This window comes from Seriola aureovittata, chromosome 10 (assembly GCF_021018895.1).
Source record: "Seriola aureovittata isolate HTS-2021-v1 ecotype China chromosome 10, ASM2101889v1, whole genome shotgun sequence".
NCBI classification, from domain to species: Eukaryota; Metazoa; Chordata; class Actinopteri; order Carangiformes; family Carangidae; genus Seriola; species Seriola aureovittata.
The window spans coordinates 9,299,814-9,317,722 of record NC_079373.1 but is presented as its reverse complement, the minus strand read 5'-3'; the positions used below and the strand labels follow the sequence as shown (position 1 = coordinate 9,317,722).

Below are 17,909 nucleotides of genomic sequence, written 5' to 3'. Positions count from 1 at the left end.
GAAGTGAAAAAGTCACAATAATGGAGTCTGAAAACATGACGACAGAGAAATGGGTTTAAAACCGTGGTGGCTTGGTTTCAAAACTTTCCTTTCACAAGAAAAGCCCATTAAAAAAAATCTAGGGTGAGAAATAGGCCATGCAACTCCTGAATCATCTTAGAGCTACAGCGACTGGTTTAAAAAGTTTGTACACAGAGTTTTATGAGGCAGTGAGCCTGTTCTCTGTTCCCTGCACACAGTGGACAGCAGCAGCCGTCTGTCTGAACTGGGCTCCTGTCCAAAGCAAACTGGGACAGAGCAAAGACGAAATATTAAACTGTAGATCTGGAGCATGCAAACTACAGAAGGAAACTTGATGAAGTACACATCGTTCACAGCTTCAGACAGCAGTGAGATATCTGACAAATCTGAACTGGAATATCCCTGGATCCAGTTTCCTGTTTGAGGAGTTTAGGACAAACATCATGGAGCCATGATGTTCCTGGTTTGATCAGGATATGAAAAATGGTTAGAGAGGCAGCACATGTTTTGCGAGAGGAGAAAAGTGCGTATCCAACATTTAAGTTTCACTTTGGCAAATAGGGTCAATTTAAAGGGTTTTCGATTGCACCAATTTAACACTGCACTCCGACAACATGGGCATGATCTAAATCAATGTGGCAGAACCACAGATATCAGCTTTTTTATTCTGCATTATCATTTTCAAAACCTATCGCCTGTTTTTCCTACAATGCAACTGAACCACAGACAGTTGGGTCAGAGATTTAGGTTCGTTAAGGTAGTTTTCAGACCCAATTTATGCTGACTCAAGTGACATCACCTGAGATTGTCAGATTTCACACGGATCCCTCTGGAGCCACAAATGGATTTATGCAACTTTTTTTTCACATTATACTGCCAAAGACCTGTCGACAAGCCGTGATCCGTCTTTAAGTGTCCCACCTCCTTCACATACAGGGGATGAGACACTCTCTTTTTCAACTACAGCCTCATTTTTCAATTCCGCCTGGTCAGTGTAAACACGTTCACATGGTGATCTTGTCTTGCGCAGCTTTCATCCCACATTTATACATTCTTCCCTTCTGTGCTCTTTGTCAAGCAACAATCAATCTAATTATTCCAGGAACCGAGATGAGGCAGAATGTCAACTCAGCTGTCATAGCAGCTTCACATCAGTCAGTTCCGCCTCATGACACATCAGCTCCAGCATGGGCAAGCAGTCTGTCATCTACTGAACAGCTCACTGCGTTACCCACACTCCCGCGGCAGCCTTACACACAGCCTGCAACATGTGCGCCAGATAGAGAGGGTACACTTATAACTCTGACTGAAAACTATTTATCCACAGCTGTTGAAGGGTGCACTGAAGGAAATAACTCACCCATCAAAAGTTGTTTCGGTCGTTTACTAATATAAACATGCTGAATAGCTGCTTGTTCCAGTTTCTTAAATGTGATGCTTTGTTGCTTCCTTCTGTTTATATCATTGTGAAAAGGACAAAAAAAAGTCACTCTGGGCTTTAAGAACCTGTTATTTTCACTAGTCTGTTGACTTTTCATAGACTTAATCATTAACAGATTGACAGATTAATCAATAATGAACATCATCATTAGTTGCAGCCAGATAAAAACAATATATTGTGTTTACAATCGCTGGGACAAACTCAAATCAGGATAACATGGCACCTAATTGTGACAAACTGACAGGCCATTTACTGCTGGCGTTTGCAGTCAATCTCTCCTCAGTTTCCATGGTAATACCCAGGACCCCATCTTAATTTATGAATGTATATGATGGAGATACGAGGGGGCACATTAACCTCTCATAAATAACCGGGATATGACCTACTGTCCAGCACACTGAGAGGATACAAATCACTTTCTGAAAGCTTCATGGATAGTTAACAACAGCAGAAGAAAGAAGAAGGAGGAGGGGTGAGGGGTGAGGGGGTGGGGGTCGTCTACTGTGCTCCCGTATCCACTGGCCCACGTTTCTGCTCTGGGATCCAGTGTGGAGCTTTGGACATGATCCCTGTTCCGAGCCTCATCCTTGCTCTCCTTAGTAGGCCGGTCTGAGGTCTGAGCTCCAGGGCCGCTGGGAGGTGGCCAGGGAAGAGGAGGAGGAGGGAGGAAGGGGGAAGGGGGGAATCTGGGGTGGAGTGGAAGGGTCCGAGCACCGCGCTGATTCGGGATTTGTTGCCACAGCAACCCCGCTGCTTTTTCCATGTTGATAATGCAGAGCACAGCAGGAGACTGCATGCATGCTGATTTTCTGTCCCTCTCCATATCACACCCTATAGCAACCCCAACACCCCTGTCACTCCAGCCCCACCCCACACCCCCCTCGATCATGTTTGCATTTTTTTATCCCCTAAACCAGCCATCGATACTCACCATAACAAGACCCTCACATTACAGACTATCTCCAGCTGTATGCTAAATTGCATTTTCCACCTCTGTTTTCCTGGCAGTACAGCAAGCAGACGATAGAGGGGTGGATGCAGGATAAAGAGGAGAGGGGTGGGGGGAGGTTGAAGCATTATGGATGCCGCAGTGGTGACAATAGGCATATGCTTCATATGGATTCTGTCCTTTTCCTGCTGTAGCCGTGAGCAAAGCGTAACTGTGATGATGATGAACAGAGGGCTGCTGAAAGGGTAAGACCAGAGTTCCTGCTGTGAGGAACCACCACCCGCACGGCAGCACTCTACCAGCTAACATCACTGCGGAGGTCTGCGCAAATGTCCCCCTTCTGCTAGATGAACCCATCAAACCACATCCACCATCCCTGCCACAGCGTGACTGCTGTCTGGGCCACACACGGAAACAGGAAAAGCAAGGTCGCAACCCCTCCGTGACCCCTCCAGGCTCCAGTAAACCTCCTAACATCACTGCATTTAGAAGGAAAGGGGTGGGGGGTGGGGTGGGGTCTAGAAAACTCCTGTCTCTCCTCCCCTGGTTGCCTCACTTACAGAAGTAGGCAGAGAACAAGCGTAACTGTTGGCATGATTCACGGGTGAGCTCAGCCTTGCTTTTCTAAAGAGCAGCCTTTTCTCATCCTGGCCAAGACAATGAGGACATGAGTGAAGGAGCTGGCTCCATTATGGGGGCCGTATATAAAGGCTGCATTGTGCAGAATGAAAAGTGGGCTTTTTCAGGAGATGCAGGAGGTAGCGCCATGCTGTGTGCTGCTGCGCTGAGCAGTGCTGAGCATGACAACCAGGCATGCTGCCCCCCCACCACACACACACACACACACACACACACACACACACACACACACACACACACACACACACACACACACACACACACACACACACACAGCAGCAGGTGAGGCTTTACTTCAGCAGTAAGACCTGTTCTAACCTCATCAAGGCCGGGTACACAAAGAGCCTCGTCATATTTACCTCTTTTCCATCCCCACTGACACACATTCTTTCCTCGGCCTGCTTTCATGCTCGTCACACGTCACCTGTGTCCGCAGGGCTGAGCAGCAATAAGCAATGACAGACTGGTCAGTGCTGGTGTGTGGGTGGGTGTGTGTGTGTGTGTGTGTGTGTGTGTGTGTGTGTGTGTGTGTGTGTGTGTGTGTGTGTGTGTGTGTGTGTGTGTGTGTGTGTGTGTGTGTAATACAGACACCTCAGCCAGAGCCTGTGGCCGAACGAGGCCAGACCAGACCAGTGACGCACAGCAACAGATCTCACAGGCAATAAGATTCAACGCTGGCTGATTAACACTGCTGCCATGGTTACAGCGGCTTGAGTGACAGGCCTGCTCCTCTCTAAGCTTTCTCTGTGGCCCAACACGGCCTGCAGTCAGATAGTAGAGAAACAAGTTCACTACTGCAGGTTAGCAGCACACTGAGCCGTAGCACAGTTCTGTAGACCACAGGAAGAACAGGCGTTACTGTAGAACAGACAAATACAAATGTATAATCTGTGTTGCTGAGTTCGTTTAGGGCTGACCATTTTCAATATCTTCAATTCTTTTTTTGTCTAAATCAAATAGTTTTTACGAATCATTAATTGTTTGATCTGAAGAATGTAAGAAACTGAGAAAATACTAGTGCAACAATAATCATTTTGATAACTGATTAATCATTAAAGTCATTTTTCTGGCAGAAATGTTAAACAGTTGATGGTTCCAGCTTCTCAAATGTGTGACAGTTTGCTGCTTTTCTTTTTCTTATAGCTAATTAAATATTTTAGTGTTTTGTGTTGATCACATAAAATAAGATATTTGATTGAGTCATCTGATCTTCTAGGATATTGTGATTGGCATTTTTCACATTTTTTGATGTATTAAAGATCAAAGAAAATTCATATATTAATGCGAAAATAATCACAGGTTTAATCAATAGAAAATAATCATTACTTGAAGCCCTAATTCTACCTGTCACCTTTTCCACAACTCAAGGTCCCCTCTTCTGATCGCTTGTTTAACCTTTACAAACTGTTGAGGGTTTCCCACAGTGTTTTACTGTGTCACATAGTCAGAAACAAAGATCACCTCTGCCAGCATCAGAAAAAATGAGCACATTTTTATTAGATACAAGATTCACCTTGAGGGGAAAACATGTGACGCACTATTGCACACATCGAATGCCAGATATCTAATGAGCGTGGCTTTTGTTTAGCTCGTCATCTACTAACTAAACTCATCACTGAATGAGAAGAATCAGGATCTGAGTGGCTCATCACCTCGGCTACACTTTTACTACCGATAATCAAAGTTGTGGGTTACCATATTCACAATGTGGGCAACTTCTGAGATTTAAATACAAGTATATAGTATGTAAGTTTATAAGTACATCCAGAATTATATGGAATTATTATTCATTAAAAAAAAAACACAAAACTAATTTCCCTACAGAAATGTCTTGAATAGATAAACAATGACTTTGAAATGAAACACACCAAATGAAGCACCACTTACATGTAACACAGATGAAAGGCCAGCATGAACTGTGACAGATAAGCCCTCTTAATCCTCTTTTTATCATTATTATTATTATTACTTTTATTCTTATTATTATATTTATATGTTGATAACCTTAATTTATTCTAGATAAAAGGCAGCATGATTACGACAGACTCCTCCTTGGCTCATTATGGAGATAATCGCCCAGGCGTGGACTCGTCTGATCTGCGCCTGAGTCAAGTCACCCGGTGTGCATTTGTGAGCAGAGCATTAGCATCTGAGAGAGCGACAATTAGCCTTCCCTCCCTGCCCGTCTGCGGCGCTCATCCTCGCACCAGCAGCCCCAGCAGATCCTGATAGCCTTTCATGGCTGTTAAAAGGGAACAACAGGCCAGACTGCTATCTAACAGAGGGCAGACGGCAGGATGGGGTTATCAGAATATCAGTTTCCATATCAAACTGCAAACACAAGCGGCTTTCAGGAGCCTTTGTAGTAATTTCAGACAGCCTGTATGCCAGGCACAGTTGTGTGCTGCAGCACTTCAGTGAAACTGATTTCTTTCTGCCAGTGTTGAGGCTGCATTCAAGTAATGATTACAGGTTTCAATTAACTACTTAACTTGTAAAATGTTGCTGAGAAATCACTGTGGAGCCCAAATATTAAGTTGATTAATCAATCAACTGATCAATCTGTAATGAATCATCTGATCATCCATTAGTTTAAGTAATTTTTCTTTTCTTTTAAAGTTTTGTTTGGCATTTTGCCTTTATTAGGATAGCACAGTGAGAGAGAGACAATAATGCCAGGGGGAGAGAGAGGGGATGACATACAGCAAAGGGCCGTGGGTCGGACTCAAACCCATGGCCGCTGCGGTTAGGACTGAGACTATATGTGGTACGTACTCTACCAGGTGTAAGGATGTTACTCTTTCTGTCTCAGAAAAGAGTTGTAAGGTGGTAGATTAATCAATAATGAAAATATCTGATAGTTGCAGACCTAATCCCGTTGTAATTTCCCAGAGTCCAAAGTGATGTCTTCAAAATCCAACAGAACTAAATTCACAAAGATATGAAAACAGCTAACTGTGACATTTGAGAAGTTGGAAGCATGTTTTGCTTGATAAACTATTGATTTCATCTCTTGTCTGCATTTCTCCATTACAGATGTGTGCATCTGAAGAAAAGGAAAGCATTGTGGGAAAACTTCCCATCATGCCCTTTGTTCTTTCCAACAAGTGAGTGGTGAGAGACTCACTAAGCTTTAAATTAAAATGGAAAATTGATTAAGCAGGAACCTGACATTCATCCTTAGCTGTTGAACAGCGGTCTACAGTCACTGATTAGAAAAACCTACTGAGCTGAGGTTGAGTGGGCCTGGGAGTTTCTAAATTCTGCTAATTAAAAACCCAAACACAGGGATTTAACATGCTTTTTATTAAACCAGTGAAAACTTAATTACAAACACTTCAACGCATCTCAAATATGCGAAGCTACTCTGGCTGTAATAACGTTGGTGTGGATAACGATGCGAGTGTTTCTCCTTCCAAATAAAGACCAGACAAGTGTTCAGACAGCTCCTGCAAATCCTGCCAAGAGTGACGGGAAAAAAGGCAATATTTGTCCCTCACCTGTTTCGGACATTAATACCGCAGATGACGACCCAGATATGTGGCGTTAGTTATTACTGTATAACTCAATCAAACAGGTTCTCAGCCAGCTGGCTCGAGGCAGGAGGGTGGGTGGGGGGTCTTTGGTACCAGCAGACACTTCCAGATTCAGACGCAGATAGAGAGTCAGGGAGTGACAGCAGACAAACTTGCAAGCAGCAGCATTTTTCTCTCGTGGGGCAACTGCATGTGAGAGGACTGAGCTGCATGCCGGTGCCAAAATTCTTGTGTTAATGCAGCAGAGAAAAGAGGAAGAGTTTGTATTCATGGCTATCTATAGACAGGAGTGGTGCCTGTGACATAGCAGCTGCTCCCCAGAGAGTGGTGACACATTAACCTTCAGCCAGCTGTCTTGGCCTGACGCTTAAACATGAGCTCACACATACACACAGAGAGCCCAAACTTGTATTAGCAAAAGACAGGGACATGGAATTTAAAGCCAAACTTCGCCAAAAAAGTCAATGAAGTTTGGTTTAAAACTGTTCTGTGTGTCATTGCATGTGGAAAGGTAGAGTATGATGCTTTAGGAAGAACACACCCATTCATGTGTACGCTCGCACACACCCGTAAACATACTGGACCATCATCTGATCTGCACTGGGACTCGGGGGATCAGCACCGCGTAGCTACAGCTGTTTCACAGCGGGTCAGGTTACCCTGCTACCACCATCCCCAAGGCCTTCACCAAGGGAACGACCCCACGTCAAACCAACACACACGGGCACACTGCCCCCCAAACAGCTCCCTGCCCTCCTGAAGGTACCAGGTTCATCACAAGGTGTTTTGAGCCCGAAACCAACACACCTCCTGAAGCTTCTGAATGACAGACATCTTGCAAGGAAAGCTCAACAGCTTGTGGCTGTCAAACTGAAAGCAGCTCACAGGAAATGAGAGGGAGAAAGTGCTATGACAGCTCTTTCATTCAGCCATCAGAAAAACAATATGAACCAGTGACAAGCAGGACTGTGAATCCAACCTCAGTACTTTTTTTAGGAACTGACCACAATGTTTCTGCTTCACAGATTCAAAACCTTTCAAAGGCTCAGAGTGTTTGCTCCATCACTTTTTCAATCAGATGGTGTCTGATTTTAATCATATTTCTGACTTGATTTTTTTAAGCAAAGCTCCTGTACAGCTGCTACGCAACATTGAATATTTGAGAAGTTCGGTTTCCTTTGCTAAATGTAAAAACGACTCTTTGGAAAAAGACTGATTTACATAAGAAATAAGGTTTTAAAAAAGTATTGTTTTGGTAACAGTACTGAAACTCAAGTATCCTATCAGCACTCCTACCAAAAAAAAAAGAGCCCTGGCTTATCTCATGCTGCAGAAACTTAGGTAGAAGTTTGTGGTGCTCTTGAATTGTTAATACAGGAAACACCTCTCAGTAAAACACAATAAAAGCCAACTGTAAATTACAGCCTCTAAAATGACAGATAAATTAAACCAACACACCAACACCAACACCAATATAAACATAAACTGACTATCATAACCTTCGTGAAAGTAGGAGTCACTGTTTCATTAAATTACACAAGTGTTAGCTAGGTGTGCCTAATAAACTGTAGATAATGTCTGAAGATAATCACCCAGCCCAAGTTCATAGTTTGTCTAACATGGAAAAAAACAAAACAAAACATGGCATGGCATGAGAACAACAAATGTGGCAATAAATATGTAACCACACAGGCTCCAGGGTGTTCTCACACCAAAATGAACTTCCTCATCAGTTTGCCATGAGAATCCCCCCCTTTCCAGAACAATGTCTTCCTTTTTGGACATCCTGCTAACTTCACACTCTTCACACACACACACACACACACAACACACACACACACACACACACACACACACACACACACACACACATACAGGTTAACTCCCCATAAGAACAAGTACAGGAATTCATTGAAAGCTGACATTCCTAGAAGCTGCAGGAGTCTCTCCCACAGTTTCCCATGCAGGCTCCTGTCCTGGCCTTGTCTACCAAGTACCTACAACAGCTGAAAAGGCTTAAGGCTGTAAATGCTGACTGTATGTGTGTGTGTGTGTGTGTGTGTGTGTGTGTGTGTGTGTGTGTGAGAGACAGAGAGAGAGAGTTCACAGTCTGGTACAGTTTGCGCGCTTTGTGCTTCATGTAGCTGGTGAAACAATATTTAGACCAGTAAGACAGGACATCTCTGAAATGTGGGTCAGTGAATGTTTTGGTAGCAAATATGCAAGACGATACATGCAGAGCAGCAAGCCAGCCCTCCCTCTTTACAACCCGGCCTCGTATAGTTTAGTGACAACCAGCCAACCAGCCAACCAGCCAGCCAGCAGCAGACTGACTGACTGCTTGTGTTGCTCCGACTGGTATTTGACAACAAAGCAGACACAAATGTTTAAACTCCTGCGAGCAGAAGTGATGAACTATTAACCACTGTGAACTTGTTGTACCTTTGGTGTGTGCTGCATGTAGCTAAACCCCCCTGTGTGTCTGAACAGTGTCCGGTGAATGGGACAAAGTGAGGAGCTCACACGACAGACGGCACATTCACACACGCAGGTCTGTGAAGTAAACATTGCTGCATTGTGGCTGAGCTCGTTTTGTTTTCAGCGCAGGTTGTTGGTGGAAATGTTTTCTTGAGTCAGCGCTGCTCTCACTCGCTGGCGCTTCAGTCGCCGTTTCTCTCTGCGGTAAATCGTCGCAAACTACACCGAAAATATGAAGAGCTCTCACCAGAAACGAGGAGCGTTGCTCCGCCCGGAGTCCCCGACCTCGGAGCTTCTTCTCAGGCCGGATGCCGTCTTTCCCTCCGAGCGTGAAAAAAAGAAAGAAAGAAGAATTAGCACCGACCGCTTCTTCTCCTTCTTCTCCTTCTTCTTCTTCTTTGTGGTTTCGGGTGGTGGTAGCTACTTTCTGCTCTTCACTGTCGCTTATATCTGCGGGGTTGTGGCGTCCAGCAGCATGGCTCGTTTTCAGGCTTTAAAGTTTCACTCCCGGTAGAAAATAGGAAGCGCTGCAGTCGGTCTCTCTTTTTTCAGGTCGGAGACACCATGGCAGTGTGAGGGACGATGGTGATTACTGCTGGATCTGAGCGTGTCCTCTGCCTGCCTGCCACCACACAGCCGTGTCATCTAAATGTCAGCGGGGAAACAGCGCCACCCAACTGTCGGTCATAGAAACGACACAGAGGCGGCCAGTGCGGCTCCACAGCGGCCCCTACTGCAGGCCTGCAGCTCCACACCCAATACACCCTGCCGGTGCACCCTGCCGGTGCACCCTACCGGTGCACCCTGCCAATACACCCAGCCGGTACACCCTGCCGGTGCACCCTGCCAATACACCCAGCCGGTACACCCTACCGGTGCACCCTGCCAATACACCCAGCCGGTACACCCTGCCGGTGCACCCTGCCGGTGCACCCTGCCAATACACCCAGCCGGTACACCCTGCCGGTGCACCCAGCCGGTGCACCCTACCGGTGCACCCTGCCGGTACACCCTGCCGGTGCACCCTGCTAAACCTGATACAGTCTAATACAGCAGTCCTGAAATAAACCCCTCCTTCTATGATACAATTATAAATGTCTCATTAATTTGAATGAGGTGAACAAAATAATAGGAACACCTGTCAACAGTTCTACAATCTGCAAAATGATCATACAGTTGAATTAATACCTTTCTAAAACAATCTCTGTAACATTATACCCTTCATGAAGGAAGGATTTATTTGCAGCACTGTATCAGTGTTAGCTTGGTGTACCTAATAAACTGTAGCCTAGATAAAGTATGGAGATAATCACCCAGCCCAAGTTATTAGTTTTTCTAACATGAGTCTGTAGACATGAAAAAACATGACATGAGAACAACAAATGCGGCAATAAATATGTAGCCACATAGGCTCCAGGGTGTTTTCACACCAAAATGAACTTCCTCATCCAGTGCCATCTGAGTGGATTTCAGTAGAAACCTGCGTCATTAATGAAAACAAAGTGCATATGCAGCCTCAATGGGCACCCGTCCATTTTGAATACATCCATTGCATCCTTATGGCGGTCAGTAATGAGGTGTTTTCTCAACACACTGTAACTGTATGTGAAGCTCGCACTATGAGATGTGAGAGGCTCCAATGTTGTTGGATTCAAGTAATAGTCTCAAACTGGTCATTCAGCCAACACGCTTTACTTAGAAGGCTGATAACATAAAAATTCAAAATAGCAGATAAAAACAAACTGTTTTTGATTTAATTTTTGAACATTTTAGTAATATACATGTGACAAAACAAAAAGAAACATTACAGCTCTCAGTAATGGGAGCACATAACATTAGTAGGAACAAACATAAATATATATATATATATATATATATATAATATATATATATATATATACACTGTTGCCCATAAAGTTGGAATAATTTTGTTTTCAGATACAATCCTCTGTTTATTCCTTTTTAAATGCATCAGTAATCACTTTTGACCAGGTGCAATGATTACGTGTTGTGTCCCAATTACCCAGGTGAAATGAAATAAATCACATTGTCACAATCATTTCATAGAAAAAGGAAAAAAAAATGTATTCCAACTTTATGAGCAACAGTATATATATATATATATATATATATATATACCAAACCAGGTAGAACAAAGGCATCCCAGGTCAGTTGAGAGGGGGTCCCAGATTTTAAATATTGTTTTTTAATGAATGTGAGATGATCAAGGGACATGTTCAAATTTGATTCTGTGCCAGTTATTTAAATGTGGCCTCTCATCTGTGACACAGTGTGATGGGATACATCTGTCCTTGCACAAAAAGACAGAATCTGAAACAGTTTTCCTCTTTGCTCATCACATGGAAAAACAATGCCTGAATATATTCTCTGCAGAGTTAACACTAGGACAATCTTGAACTGTTCAGCATGTAATATCATCTACTGACTTCTAGTACTGACAGTGTATCACTGGGGACTAATATAAATCAATATGGAAATCATTTTTTCAAGTTCTGGATCCAGGTCCATGCCAAAAACTAATCCCCTCCCGGGACGCTGATCAAACACAACACCAAAGTTCATTCAAATCTGAAAGACTTCGAGATAACCTTCTGACTCACTGTTAAAAGCTCTCAAACTCCTTTCAATTCACTGTCCTAGTTCAGTTCAAATATGATATTCATTTGGTGCAAATCAGAGTGAATTCCTCCCCCTACATGTTTTCCTCACTTACTTGAGCAAAACATTCTCACTTCACATATTCACAAACCCTCCCTCCAACTTCCCCGAGCATCAATCCCTCCACCTTGGATCGCCCCACAAAACAATTTGAGCAACTGGGGCACAGCCAGAATCAGGTGGGAAAAAACTCAAGCAAACAGGCAGCTGCATACTTTTGCAGAACCAGAGAGAGCGGCCTTGTTGAGGTGCCCATTTCAACCGCATCTGCAAAGGAGACTTTTGGCAAGAAAACACGGCTCCACTTCTGGAGCCGTGTTTTTGTTGTCTGTCATCCATCTTTTCTCTAGTAACTTTGGGTTTTAACCAGACAAGTATTGCATATTCAGCCTGTAGTGTCATTTCTAAGTTTTCCCCTCTATGGTATGACTAAAGAAGCAGGCCCAAAAAGTAAATGTTAAGTCCATATACAGCCGGTGTCACCTCAGCTTACTTTAATTGCAGGACAGGGACTGAAAGAAATAAGTTTATGGTCAAAACTGAATCCTCAGCACCTTCCTGTCCCCTCTCTGCTGTTTGCTGGCTCTTATCAGATCTGCATGGTCACTCCCTCCCTCCTCTGACAAGCAGTCAATATTCCTCGGGCCTCCCACCCCACCTCTCACATACATCTTACTCACCTCTCTCCCTCCTGGTCTCGTTCACTGCTTGTATCCCAACAGTTCAGACACAGAGCTAAAGATGTCCTGGACGTATGCAACCCTCCTGCCTCTCCTCACTGTGCTCCTGGCACTCTCCTGTGAGTTGATGCAGAAGAATGTTGGATTTGGGTTTTTGTTTTTTTGCATCTCACTTGCATGTGGATTTGTGTATCAGGAGTATCTTGTTTAGGCAGGATAATGATAGGCTGTTTGTTGTATTTGTTTTACATGGAGAGTCAAGCACGAGAGCTTAGATTCTGTGTTTTTCATGTTTTGTTCTCTGGCCCAGTGTCTCCGGAGGCCGACTCTGCAGCTGTGCCCAGCAACACAGGCAGCGCTAAAGAGCCACAGGGTGAGGAGCGGCATCAGCTGCACCTCTTGTGCTGTACATCCTCTCTCTTTATCCCTTTATGTTGTGAGCTGAACCTCCTCCTGCTTTCACTGCAGGTCCACTGAAGAGGATTTTCATGAAGGAGGCCGATGCCTCAAACTTCTTCAGAAGACGCAGCAGACGGGGCGTGAAGTCTCAGGATGAGATTAATGGTGAGTTCAGATCTATTCTCACACTGATTTGAATGAATGTCAACATCCATCTTGGTAATGGGATCAACGATGATTCACTAGAAAACATTTTGTTCTACTGAATCAGTCATTTTGAAGAAAAGGAAAAACCAAAGAATCCTGTATAGTGTTAATTACTCATACTCATCTTATTAGTAGTGATTTATTATGATTGAAAAACTGACTTGGATTCTTCACAGTCAAGGGTTTTTGATGCTAGACACCTGTCTACAAAACTTGATAGTGTGCAAGAAGTTTGTCACAAGTTTTACCACAAAAATCTGCCAAAGTGCTGAAAGAAATCTTCACGTTTCTTGTCACGACTTTACATATTGTTTCCTTGAAGTCAAAGTTTTCTAAGCAGCTGAATCCTGAGTAGAACAAGAGATAATTCCTCTTCCCAGGCATGAAGAGAAATGGTGCTGTACTTTAAACATGTGGCATTGTATTATATAACCCCAGAGATGGATTTATTTCTCTGGTTTTAAGAAACTGAAACTTGGGGCTCAGTAATAGATGAAATGACTTTTTAAATGCAGATATTTCGCTGTCTGAATGAAAAGGAAGAAAAACATATTTATTGCAGTCTGAATGTTTTTATGACTGTGGCAGCCAGCAGCTGTTAACTGCTCTCTGGACCTGATCTGACCAGAGACAATCTCAGACCTGTCTCGTCACACAGCAGCTCTGCTTCCTCTGCTGGAGGCTGCAGCAGGAGTCACAGGGCTGCACGGAGCTCACACACCCTCACATCGGTGTCCATCTGTCAATATCCTCCTCAAACGTTTCATGAAAATTCACATACAGTACAGTGTTTGACATTCCTGGGTGATTTAACAGCAGTTCTGCCAACAGGGAGGTGAGAGCACACACAGAGATACTGCAGCTCTGAACTGGAGTTGTGTAACATGCTGTGGGGCTGTGTGCATGTAACAACAACAAGACACTTTGTCTGTGAACGGAGGAATAAAATGAACACAAAGCATAGAACACAGTGAAAGGACTGAGATGGACGAGTGAGTGGGTGAGCGGTTGGGAGCTGAATGTGGAATGTGCCGACACGCAGGCAGAACGGGGTCAGAGAAAAACCAAGTAAAAAAGTGGGACTAATAAATTGGGCTCAGTTTGAAGAGCCTCTCCTGCTGCATAATGACATAAAAGCACAACATTTCTCTAACAGGTAGGCAGGTGAAATTTGCAAAGGAAAATATTTGATAAATGTATTAGCAGTATAAGTGGATGAGGTGTGAAGTTTTGGCATCCAACATGTAGACTCCAAACAAATGCTCCTGTTTGACTTGAAGCCGGTCAGCTGTCCGAGAGAGATGACAAACCAAATATGGTAAATCGTTGCCGTCAAAACCCGTTCCATTAAATATGATTTCATCTGCAAGTCTGCAGTGCGTCTGTACATCTTACAAACATTAAAACTTACAATTTACAGCCAAGTGGCTGGAATTCCCAACCTGAGCTCCAGGTCACACGGCACGCACAGACTTGTGTAGGGAGTCCTGGTAAAAGGATAAAGGTCATGACCTGATTTTGGAAAGGTTAGCATGGCTATCCCAAACCTTTCCTATCTCAACTAATGGCTCTTCCTAATGTTACTGCAATCGGTATTTGAGTTTCACTGACACTGACTTGCCCACACACGACTGACGACTGCTTTCATGTGCTCTGGTCTTTTTCACCTGTCAGAGAGGAAACATGGAGGCTGTCTTTGGCCTCACCTCGCTGTGTCTGTATTAGTCGACTTAACTTCAGTCTAAATTCTAAATTTAAGCCAATTTAATTTAACCCATCCCGACTACAGAGATTGTAATGTTGGGAAATACACGCTTGATTGGTGAAGTTCAGACTGCTGAAGTCTCAAATCAGCTGCTGTTGAAATTCACTAGTGGTTGGAGCGAGGACTGTGCATTTTGTCTCCCATCACTTACATTATAACTGTTGTAGGAAGAGATCTCTTCACAGTCAGTATGAACAAGAGGAACAAGTGACCCAGCCATTGACTTCAGTGGTCTGTATTAAGAAGAATGTCACTGTCTACCCACATGTATCTTTCTTGATCAAGAAGAAGTGTGAGAGATGAGTCACTAACTTCTCTTGGATACAATCAGCTTCTATGAATCACAGCTTTACAGCAAATACCAGCTTAACAAAGTTCATAGAAAGCATTGTTTGTTCACGTTCTGTGATTCAGGTCTGTGGTATATTTTCAGCCTGTAGTTTTGTGATGTTCAGCGGTCACTGTGTTGAGTCTGTGTGTCTTTACCCGTAGATGAGCTCTGAGCTGAAATTGTGTCTTTTTTGTTGCTGCGGTTTATTTCCGGTCTGTTCTCCAGTGATGGAAAGTAATTAAGAAGATTTACTTTAAGTATTTAATTTACTTGAGTATGTCCACTTTCTGTTCCTTTACACGTCTAGTCCACTACAGTTTAGTGGGAAATGTTGTACTTTTTGTCAAACAAATAAATGTATTTATAATCGTAGTTACTAGTTTCTGTTCAGATTAAAATTTCACTTTGTTAAAGATCAATCAGGTGATTCTGCCTTGTGTCCTCTTACACAAAAGTAAAATACTGCTTAAACATTGATGCATTAACAATCTAGTAACGTCACATAACAATCACAGGGCCAATGTTTCTACAGAGTAAGCACTTTTGATACTTAAAGTACATTTGATTATGTAATTATATCTAAGGAGTTTGAATGCTTTTATTGTAATGGAATATTTTATATCATTGTATTAGTACTTTTACTCAAGTAAAGGACCTGAATACATCTTCCACCACAGCTGTTCATCGTGCCATATTAAATATTTCTAAGCAATAAATGTTATTATTACAGTTCAGATTCTTTGACTTCACTCATTCATTGTCTTTTCAATATCTTCTATCTCTAAGAGCAAATCTCGGCTCCAAACATGATACTTTTTCTAAATGTAAAAAATATTAAAGGGAGCATGCTACATTGTTGTGAGTCTCAGGGAAGCAGATATTAAATAATTCAGCAATTGGTATGTGATCAATGTATCTGCTGTTTGGGTATCAACTATTTGGTTCCTATGGAGTCCTTTTAGGTGCATTGTCCCTTTAAAAAGTCAGTTTTTTAACATTTTTATTTAATTCTCTGATGTTTCTGTAAATTTTTAAAGTAGTTCAAAGCCATTTACTTAGTTCAGCACTTCTGGCATCTTCACTACTCCTTCCTTACACTCAGTGGTTTCATCCTCCTCCTCCTCTGTGCTTGCAGCTGAGCAGAGGCTGGTTTTGGCTGCAGATGAACGGAAAAGAGAGTTTCACGAGGAGAAGAGGAACGAGTTTGAGAGCTACGCTGAAGAGGAGCATGATGGTATGTGAACTCATCTCTGATGCAGCTGAGAGGGACGAGCTCATTCATCCGCTAAAATACTTTTAATCTTCCAGAACAAAACGAGAGGACCAGAGAGAGCACCGAGCAGTGGAGGGAGTTTCACTACGACGGGATGCATCCTCCCCACGAGTACAACCGTCACTCCATCTGAGTCTGGGGGCCAGTAAGAGAGGAGAGGTGTGAAGCTGCGAGCTGACAGGATACCAAGATTTAAAAGAAGCTACACAGTGATGCTTTTCACCACAGACCGTGACAGTTACACGGCAGAGACATCACAACTGAATCAAATCTTTTCACTTGTTTTTAACCTTTGTGTTGTTGATTGGCTTTACGTCCTCAGTGTTTGGGCTCCCACAGATCCTGCTGCTGTATGTGATAAAGTAATAATAATAATAATAATGGTAACGATAGCAAAGTTTTCCTTTTTTTTCATCAGATTTTTTGTCTATTCTTCTAAAAGTCTAAATATGTAGAAAAGTATTGAAGCGGTAACAATTGGCTTTGCTACAAACTGTGTTTGAATATTTCAAGAAGTTGACAAAAGAGGAAAATAACCCTAAGGCATATTATTAAACCAAATAAGTAAATATTTGATGTTTTATATGTTTTGGTGATGCATGAACTAAAACTAATTCCTTTTGTTTAGGGCTGCAACTAACAATTATTTTCATTATTGATGAATCTACTGTTTTTGTTTGTTTGTTTTTTCACGATTAATCAATTTCATTTGCTCTATGAAATGTCAGGAAAATACCACAATCACAATTTCCCAAAACACAAGGTGAATTAATTCGACCCTTTTGGTTCAACAAACAGCTCAAAAGCAAATCCACTCATTTAACTATCGCTGTTTCATGGACTGAGAAAACCAGCAGAGTCACATCTGAGACTTTTTGCTATAAATAACTTAAAAAGTCATTAACAGACAAATAAATGTGCGTTACATTATCACGAATAGTTGCATTACTGAAGTTTAGGATAATTAAAGCCCATTAATGTCCTCTTTATAAGAAACTGTTATAAAACTCTGCTATCAGAAAACCCAATAGACTTATTTGGGAAGTGCTGCTTAAAAAGTTCTGTAAACATCGACCACATATATTAAGCCATATAGAAATCCACAGTACTGAAGCATGTTTTACAGCTGAGGTCTGTGAAACCCCCAAACATCAGCAGACTTCTAAAACTAATGTCACCAGTTCAAAATCGTGTTTATAAACCATTCTCATACAATTAGAAAAAGCCATTAAGTATCAAGCAGATAACACAAAGTGAAGTTTGGGGTTTCAGCTGTTAGAGGTATCCTGGGTTAAATAGATGCATCATTTTACAGCACCTGGTATTCACACTCAGAATAAGTATGAATATACTGTATTTACTCATGTTTACTATACATTTACTCGCTTGCAATAACATTAATTAAATATATTAACTGAATCATATTAAAATCTATATTAAATAACACTTCCTGACGTAAGGAACATGTGGATACACACTAACTTGATAATTACTTCCTGTCAAAGAAGCAA

The 17,909-nt window shown here is 42.5% G+C and overlaps 2 protein-coding genes across 4 annotated transcripts in view; one reads left to right on the top strand and one right to left on the bottom strand.

The window, feature by feature from the left end:
• LOC130176120 (cyclin-dependent kinase 17-like) overlaps positions 1-9,703 on the bottom strand; it is a 33,292-nt gene extending 23,589 nt beyond the window's left edge. Inside the window, exon 1 of one of the 3 annotated variants that reach the window (XM_056387029.1) lies at positions 9,312-9,703. Coding sequence is in view for 2 of the 3 variants with exons in the window: in XM_056387030.1 (XP_056243005.1) it covers positions 3,410-3,420 (11 nt within the window). In the remaining variant the exon portion in view is untranslated. Of the gene's footprint in view, positions 1-3,409; positions 3,484-9,311 lie in introns of those variants that run through there. The other 2 variants (XM_056387030.1, XM_056387028.1) reach the window with 2 other exon arrangements.
• Positions 9,704-12,445: 2,742 nt separating this feature from the next.
• ucmab (upper zone of growth plate and cartilage matrix associated b) lies at positions 12,446-17,780 on the top strand. Its single transcript, XM_056387923.1, has 5 exons — positions 12,446-12,542; positions 12,734-12,796; positions 12,892-12,987; positions 16,261-16,359; positions 16,434-17,780. The coding sequence occupies exons 1-5, from the start codon at positions 12,485-12,487 to the stop codon at positions 16,529-16,531; spliced, it is 414 nt and encodes a 137-aa protein (XP_056243898.1). The 5' UTR covers positions 12,446-12,484; the 3' UTR covers positions 16,532-17,780.
• The last annotated feature ends 129 nt before the right edge of the window (positions 17,781-17,909 follow it).

What these genes read in the sequence shown, in the direction of transcription:
- ucmab (XM_056387923.1), top strand. Translation starts at nt 12,485, where the DNA reads ATGTCCTGGACGTATGCAACCCTCCTGCCTCTCCTCACTGTGCTCCTG. An exon ending in TGTGCTCCTGGCACTCTCCT is followed by an intron (nt 12,543 to 12,733) that starts GTGAGTTGATGC and finishes TCTCTGGCCCAG; the next exon opens with TGTCTCCGGAGGCCGACTCT. An exon ending in CGCTGAAGAGGAGCATGATG is followed by an intron (nt 16,360 to 16,433) that starts GTATGTGAACTC and finishes TTAATCTTCCAG; the next exon opens with AACAAAACGAGAGGACCAGA.